Below are 15,330 nucleotides of genomic sequence, written 5' to 3'. Positions count from 1 at the left end.
TCAAGGGGCCAGATACAGTGTGTTTTATTGGAACCATGTGGAATCAAAAAACAGAGAGGTAAGATGAGTTAGAGAATAGATGGCGAGCAAGCAATAATAACAGACCTCCTTGCCAGGACTTGGCCACATGCTCCTGAGCACAGGGGCTGCTCACCTCTCTGTATTTCCAGTAGGGGCTGGCGCATCATAGACACTCAGCAATGTTTGCAAATGAATAGATGTGTCATTTGTTTCCCCTTACTTTTAGGATGGAACTGACGGTTCTACATAAGTTACCTTCTGCCTCATTCTCTGTTTTGCTCTCTTTTTACCTGTGGGCAGGATCCGACGTCTACCTTCTTTCAGTTTGGAGCGTCTATCCAGCAACAAGCCACAGTCATGCTGAAGATCATGCAGGATTACGACTGGCATGTCTTCTCCCTGGTGACCACCATCTTCCCTGGCTACAGGGATTTCATCAGCTTCATCAAGACCACAGTGGACAACAGCTTTGTGGGCTGGGACATGCAGAATGTGATCACACTGGACACTTCCTTTGAGGATGCAAAGACACAAGTCCAGCTGAAGAAGATCCACTCTTCTGTCATCCTGCTCTACTGTTCCAAAGATGAGGCTGTCCTCATTCTGAGTGAGGCCCGCTCCCTGGGCCTCACTGGGTACGATTTCTTCTGGATTGTCCCCAGTTTGGTTTCTGGGAACACGGAGCTCATCCCCAAAGAGTTTCCATCAGGACTCATTTCTGTCTCCTATGATGACTGGGACTACAGCCTGGAGGCGAGAGTGAGGGACGGTATTGGCATCCTAACCACTGCTGCATCCTCCATGTTGGAGAAGTTCTCCTACATTCCCGAGGCCAAGGCCAGCTGCTATGGGCAGACGGAGAAGCCAGATGTCCCGCCGCACACTTTGCACCCGTAAGAAAGGGCTTTATTTGTCTTCCAAAGTGGGGTTTTGTTGTGGTCATTGTTTGTTTACATACTCATTGGTGGAAATAAGCACTGAAAACGGAGAATGTTGTGTGCATACTTATGGGAATTTCCTCTCCCTCTCTTTTCCTGCTTCCTCTCATCTCCTTTGTTTGTGAGATAAGTAATGTCATACTTTGTCTTCTGAAACTTACTTTTTCAAGTCAACAATATATCTTGGAAGCCTACACTTGAGATGTATTTCTCTGTCTCTCATCATCTATCTGTCTATGAATCTATTGTCTGTCATCCATCTGTAGCTGTATCTTAAGTATATTTATCCTCTTTGTAGCTCACAATGATTTGAATCCAGACAAGCCTAACTCCAGTGCCCACATCCCATTCTTTAATATGGATATACCATGATTTTCTTATCCAATATGCATGGTGATGGAAACTTAGAGTTTCTATCAGAATTTTTCCCATGAAAGGCTAAACTGCAGTGATAACCATTATACTTGTCTCTGTATGCATATGTGCAAGTGTTTTCTAGAGCTGATTCTAATATGTGGGACTTTGAGATCATAAAACATGTGCTTTTAAAAATGTATCTAATAGCCAGGGTTGGTGGCTCAGCCTGTAATCCCGTGCCTTTGGGAGGCTGAGGTGAGTGGATTGCCTGAGCCCGCGGGTTCGAGACCCGCCTGGGCAGCGAGACCTCATCTCTACAATAAATCAAAAAATCAGCCGGGCGTGGTAGCGCGTGCCTGTAATTCCGGCTACTGGGAAGGCTGAGGCGGAAGGATCGCCGGAGGCCAGCAGGCGAGGCTGCGGTGGCCGGGAGTGGCCACTGCACTCTAGTCTGGGTGACCGAGTGAGACTCCAACTCAACAACAACAACAAAAAACAAAAAACAAAAAATGTATCTATTACCAAATTGTTCTACAAAGGGACCACACCAATTTATATTCACACCAGCAGTTTGTGAAATCACCCAATTTCTCACATATTTAACAACATGTTACACTGGGAAAACTGCCCACACTGGTGTTCCTGGTCTCTGACTTTGCATCTGAATTTCTTCCCTTCTTATATCCTAAGTAGTTGTGTGGTCATCAGAAATCTTGGCAGACATCACTCTCAGAGCTGCATTATATCCCATCATATGAATACAACCATAATTTATTTAACTACTCCCATCTTGGTGACCATTTAAGTTAAATTTTGTGTTTCTGAGAAGTGTCATTGTTCCTAGTGGGCCATCATTATGGCTCAGCTGTTGAGGTTTAGAATTATCACTCCTACACCCATTTGGCATATTTTTGCCTGATGTTCACTGATTTAATCCATGCTTCATTCCTCAGGTAATGAGCAGTGTAGCACTGTAATTAAGGGTCTAGACTCTGTTAGACTTGTCTGGGTTCAAATCTCATCTCATTCACTTTCCATATGTCTTGGATGATTGTTTTACTTTTCTGGTATTTATTGCAAAGTGATGCTAATAGCACCTACTTTTATGGCAGTGGTTCTCAAACTTCAGCATGCATCAGACTCTCCGAGAGGACTTGTTAATACACAGCTTGCTGGGCCTCAAGCTCAGAGTTGCTAATGTAGTGGTAGAGCTGGGGTGGATCCCAAGACTTTACAATTTGAACAAGTTCTTGGGTGGTGTTGGTGTTGCTGGTCTGAGGGCCGTGGCTTGAGAACCAGCATTCTAGGGGTTCTTGTGTTAACTGAGGTGATGCATGAAAAGTGTTGCTAGCACAGTGACTACCACCTTGTCATTATTCAATAACTTTCAGAGTGTCAGTTAAGTTCTTGGTCATCAGAAATTATAGTTAGTAGATCATGTTGGTTTATTGCCAACAGAGTACTATGTCACTCTAAAATATCTCTGGATCTCAGAACCTCCGAACTTGGGGTGGAACAAGGTGTGTGTGTGTGTGTGTGTGTGTGTGTGTGTGTGTGTGTGTGTATGTAGTACACAGAGTATACTTTTTTTTACAATTAACTTTCACCTGAAAAATGAGCTCTTGAATTAAGAAATCATGCTGCTTTGACATTTTCCCTTCATCTCTCCTCTTACCCTCTTTAGTGAACCTGTTTCTCCATTGCAACTTTCAGCATTTAAAAGAATTGTCCAAATATCAGGAAGGAACTCAGAGCCTCTTACGAAGGCACGATTACTGCCAGCCCAAAGACAAGAGCTAGGCTAATGAATTTTTACTTCCCATAATGAGATGTACCCTGCAGCTGGAATATTCAGAAATGTATAATTTTGATGGAAACATAACTCAATTTTAGGGCAATTGAAATATAATATATACAGGAAAAGGAATTCGAGAGACATAATTGGCAAGACATTTAGATCCCCTTGCAGTGACCACTCTGGATTCCATTCGTTAAAAAAAAAATTCCTGCTGCTGTGAAATGCTGCTGCACTATTCCCAGAAGTTATACCTTTAAATGCAGCAATTTTGTAAATAGTATTTCAGCCCTGGAGAAACAATGTATCAAGTGCTTGGTGTTTAATGAAACCTCTCTCTCACCTTGCATATGAGGTTGGATAGTGCACAGACATCTCTCCTTTTTATGCTTTCCATCACCACGGTGTCCCTCACACTCACTCTGGGAAAGAGTGGAACCCTGCCAGGATCCTCATGACTGAGAGCTGGAGAAAGTCTACAGAAGGCAGTTTTGAAAAAAACCAAAAAGGATTAAGGGTACAATATCTTTCTACCCTTCAGCCATCATTTCTTCCATCCAATAGATGAAATACGTTGATGAATTAAGATTTAACTTCTCAAAGACCATACAATCTGATGAGGATGAGGCATTTGTCTAAAGACACACTCAGGAAATAAGAATTCTTTTTTCCCCTAATATTGAAAATAAAGAATAGCAGAAAAATACAGACTCTGATAAAATACTCAACACAGTGTTCATCACGGACAACACAGGTACACAAATGAAAGGTTGGTGTTAAAACATTCATGATAATGTGGAACTCCTGACTGTACCTCTCCCCAGCTTCTCTTTTCTTCCTTTTTTTCCATAGGGGGGAAATACTTTATAATGAATTTGGTATGTATCTAAATCCGTATACATATAGCTGCACTTTCTAGACAGATATGTGTTCAACCTTATCCCCAATACATAGTTGTTTTTGAGTACACAAATGGTATCTAATGTATTAGAATTTCCTTTATTTCAGCCTTGTGTTGTCAAGATCTCTCTATGAAGACAATATAATTCCAGTGTATTCATCTTATCGCTGTTTGGTTTTCTGTTGTATAAATGTACCATTTTTATTTAGTTATTCCCTTTTGACGGACCTTTAGTTGTGGATGGCGAGAGGTCTTCCATCTAGATAGCTCAAGGCAGAGAACAGATGTATCTGTAGCCTGAGTCGGATCCATCGGCTTGTTCCATGGAAGCCCAAGACTCTACAGTTAGGGGTTCCTCATTTCAAGCTCAAAATAATAACATTTTTAGCTGGATCCAAAGTCTTACTTTGAAAAGCAGTGGGTTCTACAATGTTGGTGCAAGTGCAAACTAGTTCAACCTCTCTGGGAAACAGTGTGGCGATTGCTAAAGGAACAAATAACTCTCATTATTCTCCTTATGGAGTAGGGAGCATGCAAACAAGCTTCAGAAGAGGTTCAGAAGAATTTATACCTGGTGGGTTCATATGAGTTACTGAGGGACTGTGGGGTCCAACTTTGGTTGAGAACAACATCTTGTGGACAGCTAGACATGTCACTTGGTGGTCCCCATGGACTTCTAATATCATGAGAACTGCTTGTACAGTTAAGATATTATAGTGGTGACTTATTGCTCATGGGCTGGGTGTGGTACAAGGTGTGTGAGAGGGATGGCTTATTCATGACCTTACCATTGACCTGTTTCTGCTTCTGGGACTTCAGGAAAAAAGTACAGGAAAGGGGGACATTTTCTTTATGTTTAATATTCCTGATTTTACAGAAGACACTTTGAAAAGAGCAGTCAGCATTTTCCAAAGTTCAAAAATAGCTCAGCCATGTTATATAACCTCCTCCTTGCTACTGCAAAGTTATTAAACATCTGTTCCTTCACAAAGCACAGAGCATGTCACTGGTAACTCCCAGAATTGTGAAGGGAAACTATTACCTGTTTTGCTGGTGTGGAACCCAGGCTACTCAGTCCAATTCTGTCCCAAGAATCTGTCCAGTTCATTGGTGACTGGGGCCCCCAGGAGGCAGTGTGACATCACAGTGAAGAGCCTGGGCACTGGGGCCAGGCTGCCTGGGTTTCAATCCCTGATCTGCCCTTTTCTAGACATAGGACTTTGAATAAATCATTAACTCCTCCAAGTCTGTTCCCTAAGGTGTGCAATGAAGTTAAGAGAAGTATTTGCCTCTTACACCAGCACCTGTCCATGTGTGTGTTTGTGTGCATGTGTATGAATGTGCATGCATGTGTGTAGTATATGGAAAGCAGTTTATAAATGGTTACTTTTTATAGCCCAGGCTGGAGTGCAGTGGCACACTCATGGCCATCCTAATATCGACCTGCTGGGTTCCAGTGATCCTTCTGCCTCAGCCTTCCAAGTAGCCGGAACTACAGGGGCGCGCTACCATGCCCAGCTATTTTTGATTTATTGTAGAGACAAGGTCTCGCCAAGTTGTCCATGCTGGTCTTGAACCTGCGGACCCAGGCAATCCACTTGCCTCAGCCTCCCAAAGTACTGGGATTACAGGGTGAGCCACCGAGCCCGCTGGTTATTGATGAAACTTGTAGACATAAAATTGTGAGTTTAACAAGTGTATCTGCATATCATAACCCATGCTATTACTGTTTGTTCATTCCAGAAAAATATATTTAATGCCTTATATGTGCTAGATTGCAATTATCCATAGGTGAAGGGACACAGAAAGGCCGCCATCGGAATACTGGGTAGGATAGGGGTGACATTCGTCTACTGTTTGTTTTGAGGTTTGAAGACCAGTGGAATATTCCATAGTAGAGGCCCTGCCTACCAGGCTGAAGGTACAGGAAGAAGGGAACTGTCCTCATGGTGAGGTGTAGCATCTAAGAAGTGGAGTAGGGCTGGATGAATCCATGCTCTATGAGTATTTTCCATACTTCTTCTTGGTAGCTTTTATTCTTTCCTCTGGTTTTTAAAGCTCTAGTCGTTAATGCCTGTGTTGGCTCTTGGTTCAAGCATGTAGAAGTTTATATCACAATTTTAAGACTGTAATTTTATGAAACGCAGAACATTAAATTTATGCTGTGTATGGTGCATGTGTGTTTGTGTGCACATATGTGTATGCATGTGTAATTTACATGTGCGCTTGTTTCCTTTTCCATGTTGGAGGGGGCACATTCTACATTTATTGAAGAGATGGTCATAGAAGGAAGATGGATGTTATTCAGATCTAAACCCTTTCGTCAAAGGATTATCTTGGGAGGAATAGAGTCTGTGAGAAGAGGAGCAGGAGTAGAGTGGCACTGAAAAAAGTTTATGGGTTGAATAACATGACAAACTTGACTATGCATTTACCACATAGGTACTGAGTATAGGTTACTAACCGCTCTGAACACAGGGTTTTTTCTAAAGTGTGTGTGTGTGTGTGTGTGTGAGAGAGAGAGAGAGAGAGAGAGAAAGAGAGAAAGAGAAAGTCAGCTTTTCTTATTGTAGCAGAATTAAATGAAAGTATACATGTAAAACGCTTAGTATGGTGCCTGACATATAGTAGGTGTTTCATACATAAATTGTCATTGTTATCATATTATGATGATGATTGTCTTCATTATTATAACTCTAATTTGTACTTGTTATACTGCAGGCTATCCATTAGATAGGGAAGTGAGAAATGAAAGCATATTTCATTTTTGTTTTAATAACTGAATTACAACTGTGTATTTTGTGGCTCCTATGTTCATTAGGGGAGTGAGACATGGAGAAGTCCCTGTGCTGGAAGTCAAATCGAAGTGTTCAAGTAGATCTATAGCACATGTGGGTCGGCAAAAACATCTTCATGTAGAGTTGTGAATCAGTATCAAGGGGAAGTTATTTGGCCCTAATTGATGATACCTGGCTTGACTATGTGTTTTACATGGACTTCTTAAATTATGAAGATAGGCTTATGCTTTAAGAAGCAACAACACTGTAAATTATTACCCCAGAGGAAAGATAAATAGAAGGAAGCTATATATGTGAGAAAGAGTTTAATTCATGTCCAGTTACCTTGATACTTCTTTCAATCTTGTTTCTGAAAATTTCCCAGCTTAATGGCCCATTAAGAGGCTGTACTAAACTTGGTTGGCATATTTTTATTTGCTAATCAGAATGATTACTGTTGGTTTTTTTAAATGCCAATAAACGAGCCTGCTCAATTAATTCTCTGAGCCTGACCAGAGTGAAAACTTCCCTGGGTGAGTGTGATAACTCTTTGCAAATATTTATCTGTGGGATCACCATATGCTCAACAAACATTTCTGGTAGTGAGATCAGGCACCCCAGAGGCCAAGCTATCCTGTGGGCCTGTGCTGTACATCAGATTGGGACTCTGGACTCAGGAATGGGGGGAAAGACAGCCTCAAAGTAAGTCAGTAAGAGATAATCCAGGGCAACACAAAGCACATTTCCCAAGACTTTGTGGAATATGGATTTAAACAGTATTGTGTTCAAATCCTCCTATTGTCTGGGTTATTCTGGGCAAGTTGCTTAACTTCTTTGCGCCTCCATTTCCTTGATTGTAAACAAAAAAAATTCCTTAGGGGATGATGATGACAATTAAATGAGTGTAAAATACTTAGCCAAACACTTAGGATATAGGTAGCACTCTACAGATGATAATTCTCCTTCTTCTCTGGACCAGATACACAACTTGATCTGGCTGCTCATGTGTCCTGATGGACCCATGAGAGGTGGGTTGAGCTTGCTGGGTGTTCAGCCAGAGTGTTATGTCAACAACTTCTCTTTAGCATCTCTGTTTGTGGCATCTCTCCTGGAACATGGTCCTCCCTTTTATGGCTGGAAGTCAAAAGAACCGTATGCCAACCCTGCTATGCCAGTCAATCATTTCCAACTGGCACCCAGTGAATAGCTTGACAAATGGTGGAAACCTGATGCTGGCAACTTGAAAGAACCAGAAATTGGCTGTGTCTTTACCTTGAAAGAAAGGTGGTTTGGGTTGTTTTGGGGTCACACGTAAAGCATAAATATTGTTTAACTTTACTTTAGACCAGATGTAAGTCTTTGGATTTTGGAACCAGCATATCTAACAAAAAGACGTACTGCTCTATTTCCTCCAGGGTTGATTGTTGGGGAAGTTTTCATATGAAACCTGGTAATTTGGTGATATATACTAATTATTTGCTGCAGTTGCCTTCTGTGAAAAGACAAAGCAAATAAAAAATAAAGCAAATAAAAGCACCATCTCTATTTCTTTGGTGCCTGCTGGGAGAGTGTATATTAAGGGTGGGAGGTCTCATGTGTAAGTGCAGGAACCAGTTAGGCGACCATGGCATTAGTCTAGGATACAGAATTCAAAGACTTGGATTAGAGTAATAGCTGTGGATTCAGAGAGAAGGGGGTGAGCTTAATGCATATTTTGGATATAAGATTAACAAGATTGATAGATAAATATGAGGTGATAAAAAAACCAACAATAGTGAATACTTTTTCACTTGTATGGCTAAATAGATGGTGGAAACTTTTACTAAGCAGGAGAAACTGGGGAAGAAACATGTGGGGACAGGGAGTCAGAAACGTCTAATCTCATACATGTTAAATCGAACATATTTTTGAGATAACCAAGCGGGAATCCCAAGTAGACAACTGGAGAGAAGAGTCTGAGCTCAGACTGAGAACACAATACATAGGGTTTGAGCTTATTGGTGGCAGTTAAAGCCCCAAGATTAGGCAAGATCATCTAGGGCATAATGAAGGCTCAGAAGGGCCTGGGCTCAAACCACGAGCCTTATCTTTAATGTTAGATAAGGAATCTCCCAAGGGTAAAGAGAATATTGGCGAGAAAGAGTTGGACTGTCAATTCCAACCTTTCCCCACATGGAGACTCTCTGGTCTCAATGTTGCTTTTATTGTCGAGCCTGTTGTGGGTTTCTGTACAGTGCCTGCTCCATGCTAGACATTGAAATGAGTCCTATAAACCTTCAAAAGTTGTATAATCTACCTGGGTAACCTAGTGGAGTTAATCATTTCAGCAGTTTTATTTAATAAATACATTGAGAAAGTAAAATTGTTTATGTGATGAGCTCCCAGGCAAATCATCCCAGCAGTGAATCCTTTGAATCATAGGAAACCAATAACCTACTAGGCTTGAGTCATGATAATGGCAAGCCAAGCTTAGGATCTGAAGAGATGAAAAGGTGATGGAGCTTTGGGTTGGAGAGATGAGGAAGTGTTGGAGTTTGGGGTTGGAGAGATGAAGAGGGAATGCAGCTTCGGGTTACATAGATGAGGAAGTGGTAGAACTTTGGGTTGGAGAAATGACAAGGCAATGGAGCTTTGGATCTAGAGAAGTGAGGAGGTGATGGGACTTTGGATTGGAGAGATGAGAAAGTGTTGGAGCTTTAGGTTGGAGAGAAGAGGAAGTGGTGGAGCTTTGGGTTGGAGAGATGAGAAGGTGATGGAGCTTTGGGTTGGAGAGCTGTGGAAGCGATGGAGCTTTCTTTGGGCTGGAAAGATGAGAAGGTGATGGAGCTTTGGATTAGAGAGATGTGGAGGTGATGGAACTTTGGGATGGAGAGATGAGGAGGTGATAGAGCTTTGGGTTAGAGAGAAGAGGAAGTGGTAGAGCTTTGGGTTGGGGAGATGAGGTGATGGAGCTTTGGATCAGAGAGATGATGGAGCTTTGGCTCTGGAGAGGTGAGGAGGTATAGTTCAGGCAAGGAACAACCTCTGCATTTGTTTTATTTGGGAAACATCTGATGTCATACGAAATGACAAAGTTAAAAATCCTTTCTACCATAGGGGAGAAGCACGTGGCAGAGGGTGGATGGGCAGGTGTTCAGGGACAGTTTATTTGCAAGCTGTCCTTGGTTTGCTTTCCTGAAAGAGTATCGGCCTATACATGTCCTTATATACAGAACGGAGCCCTCCTTGTTATACCTTCCAAGCGGGAGCTAGAGGGCCAGAACCAGCCTCTTCACCTGTCCTCTGCCTTTGTCTCCTTGCTTCTCTGCTTCCCCCTGCTCTTGGTGCCATGTGAATGCTGCCTGCCTGCAGCTGTGACTGAGCCCCTGTCCAGGTTCCTGGTGCCTCAAAACCTGGCACGGATCCCAGGAATGGAAGGGTCACTGTCCAGCATGGTGGTGCCAGTTGTGTTTTGCGTGGGCATGGGAGGACAGCCACATTTTTACACAGGCCTCAAAGTTTGGTGGATGAACTGGCAGATCTGCTGATGTCTGGTGTGCTGTGTCCAAATCCCCACAGCCGGTTTCCTGAAGATCTGCCTCATTTGGTTAAATCCTGGCCAAATACAATGAATAAACACACACTGCTCAGTTTTCCACATAATAAGGAACACCTCTCCTGAAACATGTGCTCATTTCCTTTTCATTTGCATCACTATGAACACGAGGAAGTTTTTAAAAAATTTAATGTAACTAATGCATCATTATGTGTGAGGGGTGTAGGGGGAAACTTCAAGTTTCATAGATTATATTATGTAAGAATATATATGTGAAAACGTATGTAACAGAAATGTGATCATACTCTAATAATAAGATCTATCATGTATTGACTGCCTCCAATGTGCCAATCATTTTGAATGCATTCTCTCTAATCCTTAGGTATGAATTAGGGTATTTTTACTGCAGGTAACATTCAACTTAATTCAAACTTATATGACTGAATTATTTAATGTAACAAAATATACAAGTAGTTTGAATTTCAGGTGCAGTGTGATCAAGGTTCTAATTATTTTTTCTATGATCTTTTGACTCTGCTTTTTAGGGAGCATGATCTCTTCTCTCGAACCAGATTTCTTATTGCCTCAAGTTTGCTGTCAGCAACACCTGGGATGAATTCTTTATTGATTGTCATATTAGGTCATGTGCTCATCTTCAGGCCAATTACAATGATTTTGAAAATGTCAGGTACTGGCTGGCTTAATTCTGGGCTCCTGATTCAATTACTGAGAAAGTAAATAGAATAAGATTAAACCATACCAAACCTACTCCTGGAAGTAGGGCTGGGCAAACGTCTCCCAGTGCCCATGGACTCTGAAGAGAGGCCTCAAATTATCAAAACATCTGAATTTTCAAGAAGGAGGAAGAGATAAATGGAGGTTTCTTTATGATACAAACTACCAGAAGGTAAATTATAAATCATAATAATTAATATTACATATGAGATAAGTGAAGATTAGAGAGGTTATATAACTTGAAAAAAGCCACAGAGCTAATATAAAATGGAGTCAGGATTTAAATCTGATTTTTTTTTTGTTCCAAAGCCCACTATACTACTTTCAAAGGTTGCAAATTGACCTGCATTTTGTGTGTGAGTGCGTGCGTGTGTGTGTGTGTGTGTGTGTGTGCGTGTTTAACTCACGGAGAGTTTTTACTGTTTCCAAAAGTCAAGCAAGTCCCAGTGTTTAAAAATTACAGGATTTTACAAAAAAATTATTTTACCTTAATATGAAAAGAAAATGAAGGGTTGGTGATAATAATCCCACATCTCTACCTGGTGATAATCAACTGGAAGTTGGAAGTGACTTTCACCTTGAGATTGAGAAGGGCCTGCCCACCGCACTGTAGTCCTTAACTGGGTCACTTCACTCATACATATTACCTCCATGTCTTCTTCAAACATTTTATTTTATCACAAGGTGTCTTGTACTTATTGTATTGCTTTTATTATAATCACCACTATTTACAATTATTTCCAAAACAAGAACTTGATGATCCTTATTCAGGCAGATGTTAGAATGAGCAATGACAGGAAATTTTAGTATCTCACCTCCAAAGATCTTTATAAGTGAGTTAGTACAACCAGATCTGTGTACAACATTGGTCTCTCTTATCCCATATGCTTGCACCATTACTGGTCAAACATTCTTACTTAAGTCTACTAGTGAAATCATATAAAACACCGCTGGACTATGATTTTCTGTGACTAGAGGCTTCCCAAGATTGAAGAGGTACCTCTAATTCTTCATCCACATTTTCTCAAAACAAAACAAATAAAATGGGCTTTCAAAATTATAGCTGGAGGTGTCTGAGACACAGTCATTTGGGACTGCATGGTCATTTTATGTAGCTGAAGGGCAGAAACATCCCTGTTCCTTCAACTTACAGGTGAGAATCTGAGTTGTTTGTGCCTAGAGTGGCTTGCCCAAAGGCAAAAACTTACTGTATTACCCAAGAAGAGTTCCTACTTGTCAGATTAGATACATCTGTAGCTATTCCTTTAAAACTGGAAGAAAATATTTGCTTTGGTGGAGGGTGGGGTGAATGTCCAGCTTTTCTGCAAGATCACAACATTTGTTAAATAGATGACAGACGATGGAGTCTGAAGGGACCCATATAACTTGTTTAAGAATCAGTGCTAAAAATGTCAAGTTTATCATTTAGCCTGGTAAAGTATTTGGTTCTAATCTGCTTTTTTTTCTTTATGATACAGGAAGTTTAAATATTTGCTGTAAAAATAACTTTTGGTTTGGTAAGTTCTAACTGTTAAGGGTATGTTTGACAGATTTTTTTTTAATCAATATTTTTTATTATGATATTGTGGGGTACAGTTAAGGGTTAGGTATACAAATATGCTTCGTTCAGGCACTCTTGTTGATAAGAGGTGTCTCCCCATCCCCAGACAGATATTTACTACCGTTAATCCCATCTCCCTTCCCCTCTCCCCCATAGTTTCCCACCACTGTCAGTCATTTTCTTATAGTATTACATTGGATGTTCAAGGTCCACTATATGAGTGAGAACATGTGATACTCAGATCTTTGTTTCTGTGAGAGGTCCCTCTAGCTCCATCCAGGTTACTGCAAAATTCATAATTTTGTTCTTTTTTATGGCTGCGTAGTATTCCATCGTGTATATGTACCACATTTTTTAAATCCAGTGTTTGACAGATTTAATGGTCTTATTCACATGCATTAAATTTCACTTCATTGACTTCCACTTTGGACCAAGATAGAGTGACAAGGCTGAAACAACCAAAATGGACCAAAAATATAAAATGATTATTTTAAGACACTGGATATTGGGCAAAAGAAGATAGGAAATAAACTAAATGAGTGTGAGTGTCTATATGACTCAATTCACTGCCTTGAGAAAGATTCCAAGCTGCAACTTAAGGATGGGAACCCAGGTAAAGTCTAGAAGGTGCTCTGAGTTGCAGAGACAGAGATGAATCCACGGAAACAAAGGCAGCTGGAGTTCTCAGGACACAGTACTTAAGAAAAGTGATCTGCACAAATGGAGAGCCTTGGAGATATGCCTAATGCCCCACCTTGGGTACAGAGCTGAGTACGGTTCAGCTAGGAAGGTGAGGAAACTACCTAGGGCCAAAGAAAGAAACATTCCGAAAGACAGTACCCAACACTCACATGCAGCCAGGATTAGTATCTGCTTCTACCAGCCAAACTAGAAAACCCCATTAACATGGGCTTTGGGTTGAGTTCATAGAAGACTTTTGTCTAAATAATGAGAAATAATAAGCTCTAGACTGCACATTGTTGATTCTGCCTAACTAATCTTAAAAGCAAGATCTGAAAAGATCAAACTATTTCCATGTAACTTAATCATGCTAGAACCCAGCTCAATGATATTTATAGAAATACAGAAATATCAGCACCCAGCAAGTTAAAATTTATAATTTCTTGCATCTATCTGAAAGTTACCAGGCATGCAAAAAAGTGGAGAGATAACAACCCATAATGAAAAGAATAATCATCTCTATACTCCCCCAGACTTACATGAATGTTAGAATTAGCAGATGGGGATATTACTATAGAGAATAACTCGAACTCAATTTTAAAGGTTCAAAATTTAAGTAAAGAGATAGAGACCATTTTTAAAAGATCCATATCAGACTGTTAGTGTGAAAACTCCAATGTGTGAGATGAAAACTACACAGAATGGGGCTAATGGAAGGTTTGACATTGAAGAAAAAAAGGTGAGTTAACTTGAAGACAAAGCAATTGAAACTATCCAAAATGAAACTCATAGAGAAAATACATTTTGCAAAATGAATTAAGCATAATTATGAGTTTTAAAAAATTTCAATAGCTTTAGGTGGTACAAATAGTTTTTGGTTACATGGGTGCATTGTATTGTGGCCAATAAGTCTGGGCACTAAGTGAACCCATGCCCCCACTTGTGCACATTGTACCCAACAGGTGATTTTTCCTCCCTCTGCCCTTTGCCCCTTCCCCTTCTGAGTCTCCTATGTCCACTATATCATTCTCTATGCCTTTGCAGATCCTCAGTTTAGTTCTCACTTAAAAGTGAAAACATGTGGTGTTTGTCTGTTTCTGCATTAGTTTACTTAGAATGATATTCTCTGATTCCATCCAAGTTGCTGCAAAAGACATTATTTCATTCTTTTTGATAGCTGAGTAGATGCCACGGTGTATGTATACCACATTTTCATTATCTACTGATAGATTGATGGGCATTTATGTTGGTTACACATCTTTGCAATTGTGAATTCTGCCGCAATAAACACACAAGTGCAGGCCTTTTTTTGTATAACCTCTGTTCTTTTGGATAGATACCGAGTAGTAGGATTGCTGGATCAAATGACAGGTCTACTTTCAGTTCTTTGAGAAATCTCCACATCAACTTCCATTGATGTTGTACTAATTTACACTCCCACCAACAGCGTATAAGTATTCTGTCATGATGATGAGTTTTAATGTCTATGTCATTTGAGCCCTTGGAGTGAAGGGATGTGAGAAGATTATTCTAAAAAATAAATGACAGAATATTTTTCAAATTTGATAAAGATAAATAAACCCACAGTTCAAAAAACTTAATGAATTCTGAGAATGAGAAATATGGAGACACATCATAATAAATTCTCAAAATCAGTTTTAAAGTATATCAGTTAAAAATGCATCAGAGTTAAAAGCTGCTAGAAGAGAAAAGACATATTGTATACAGAAGGACAAAGCAAAGGATGATGGCAGATTTCTCATGAGAAACAATGTAAGTTAGGAGAGAGTGGAGCAATATCTTTAAGTAGTGAAAGAAAAAAAAATGTCAACCTGAAATTCTTTGTACAGTGAAAGTATTTTCCAAAATGAAAGTAAAAAAAAGACTTTTCAGACATAGAATAACTGAAAGCATTCCTCATCAGCAGATTGACACTAAAACAACTTTATTTTATTTTTTATTTTTGAGTTGGAGTCTCACTCCGTCGCCCAGACTGGAGTGCAGTGGCCGCTCCCGGCCACCGCAGCCT

The 15,330-nt window shown here is 40.3% G+C and overlaps 1 protein-coding gene across 1 annotated transcript in view; it reads left to right on the top strand.

Annotated features, from left to right (window-relative positions):
• Positions 1 to 324: 324 nt before the first annotated feature.
• Positions 325 to 15,330, top strand: part of GRIN2A (glutamate ionotropic receptor NMDA type subunit 2A) — a 174,812-nt gene continuing 159,806 nt past the window's right edge. Inside the window, exon 1 of the mRNA XM_008054853.2 lies at positions 325 to 914. Within this exon, the coding sequence (XP_008053044.1) occupies positions 379 to 914 (536 nt within the window). The 5' untranslated portion in view covers positions 325 to 378. The remainder of the gene's footprint in view (positions 915 to 15,330) is intronic.

This window comes from Carlito syrichta, unplaced genomic scaffold, assembly GCF_000164805.1.
Source record: "Carlito syrichta isolate Samal-C Ts95f unplaced genomic scaffold, Tarsius_syrichta-2.0.1 Scaffold301551, whole genome shotgun sequence".
Classification (NCBI taxonomy): Eukaryota; Metazoa; Chordata; class Mammalia; order Primates; family Tarsiidae; genus Carlito; species Carlito syrichta.
This window is presented reverse-complemented; position numbering and strand designations above follow the sequence as displayed.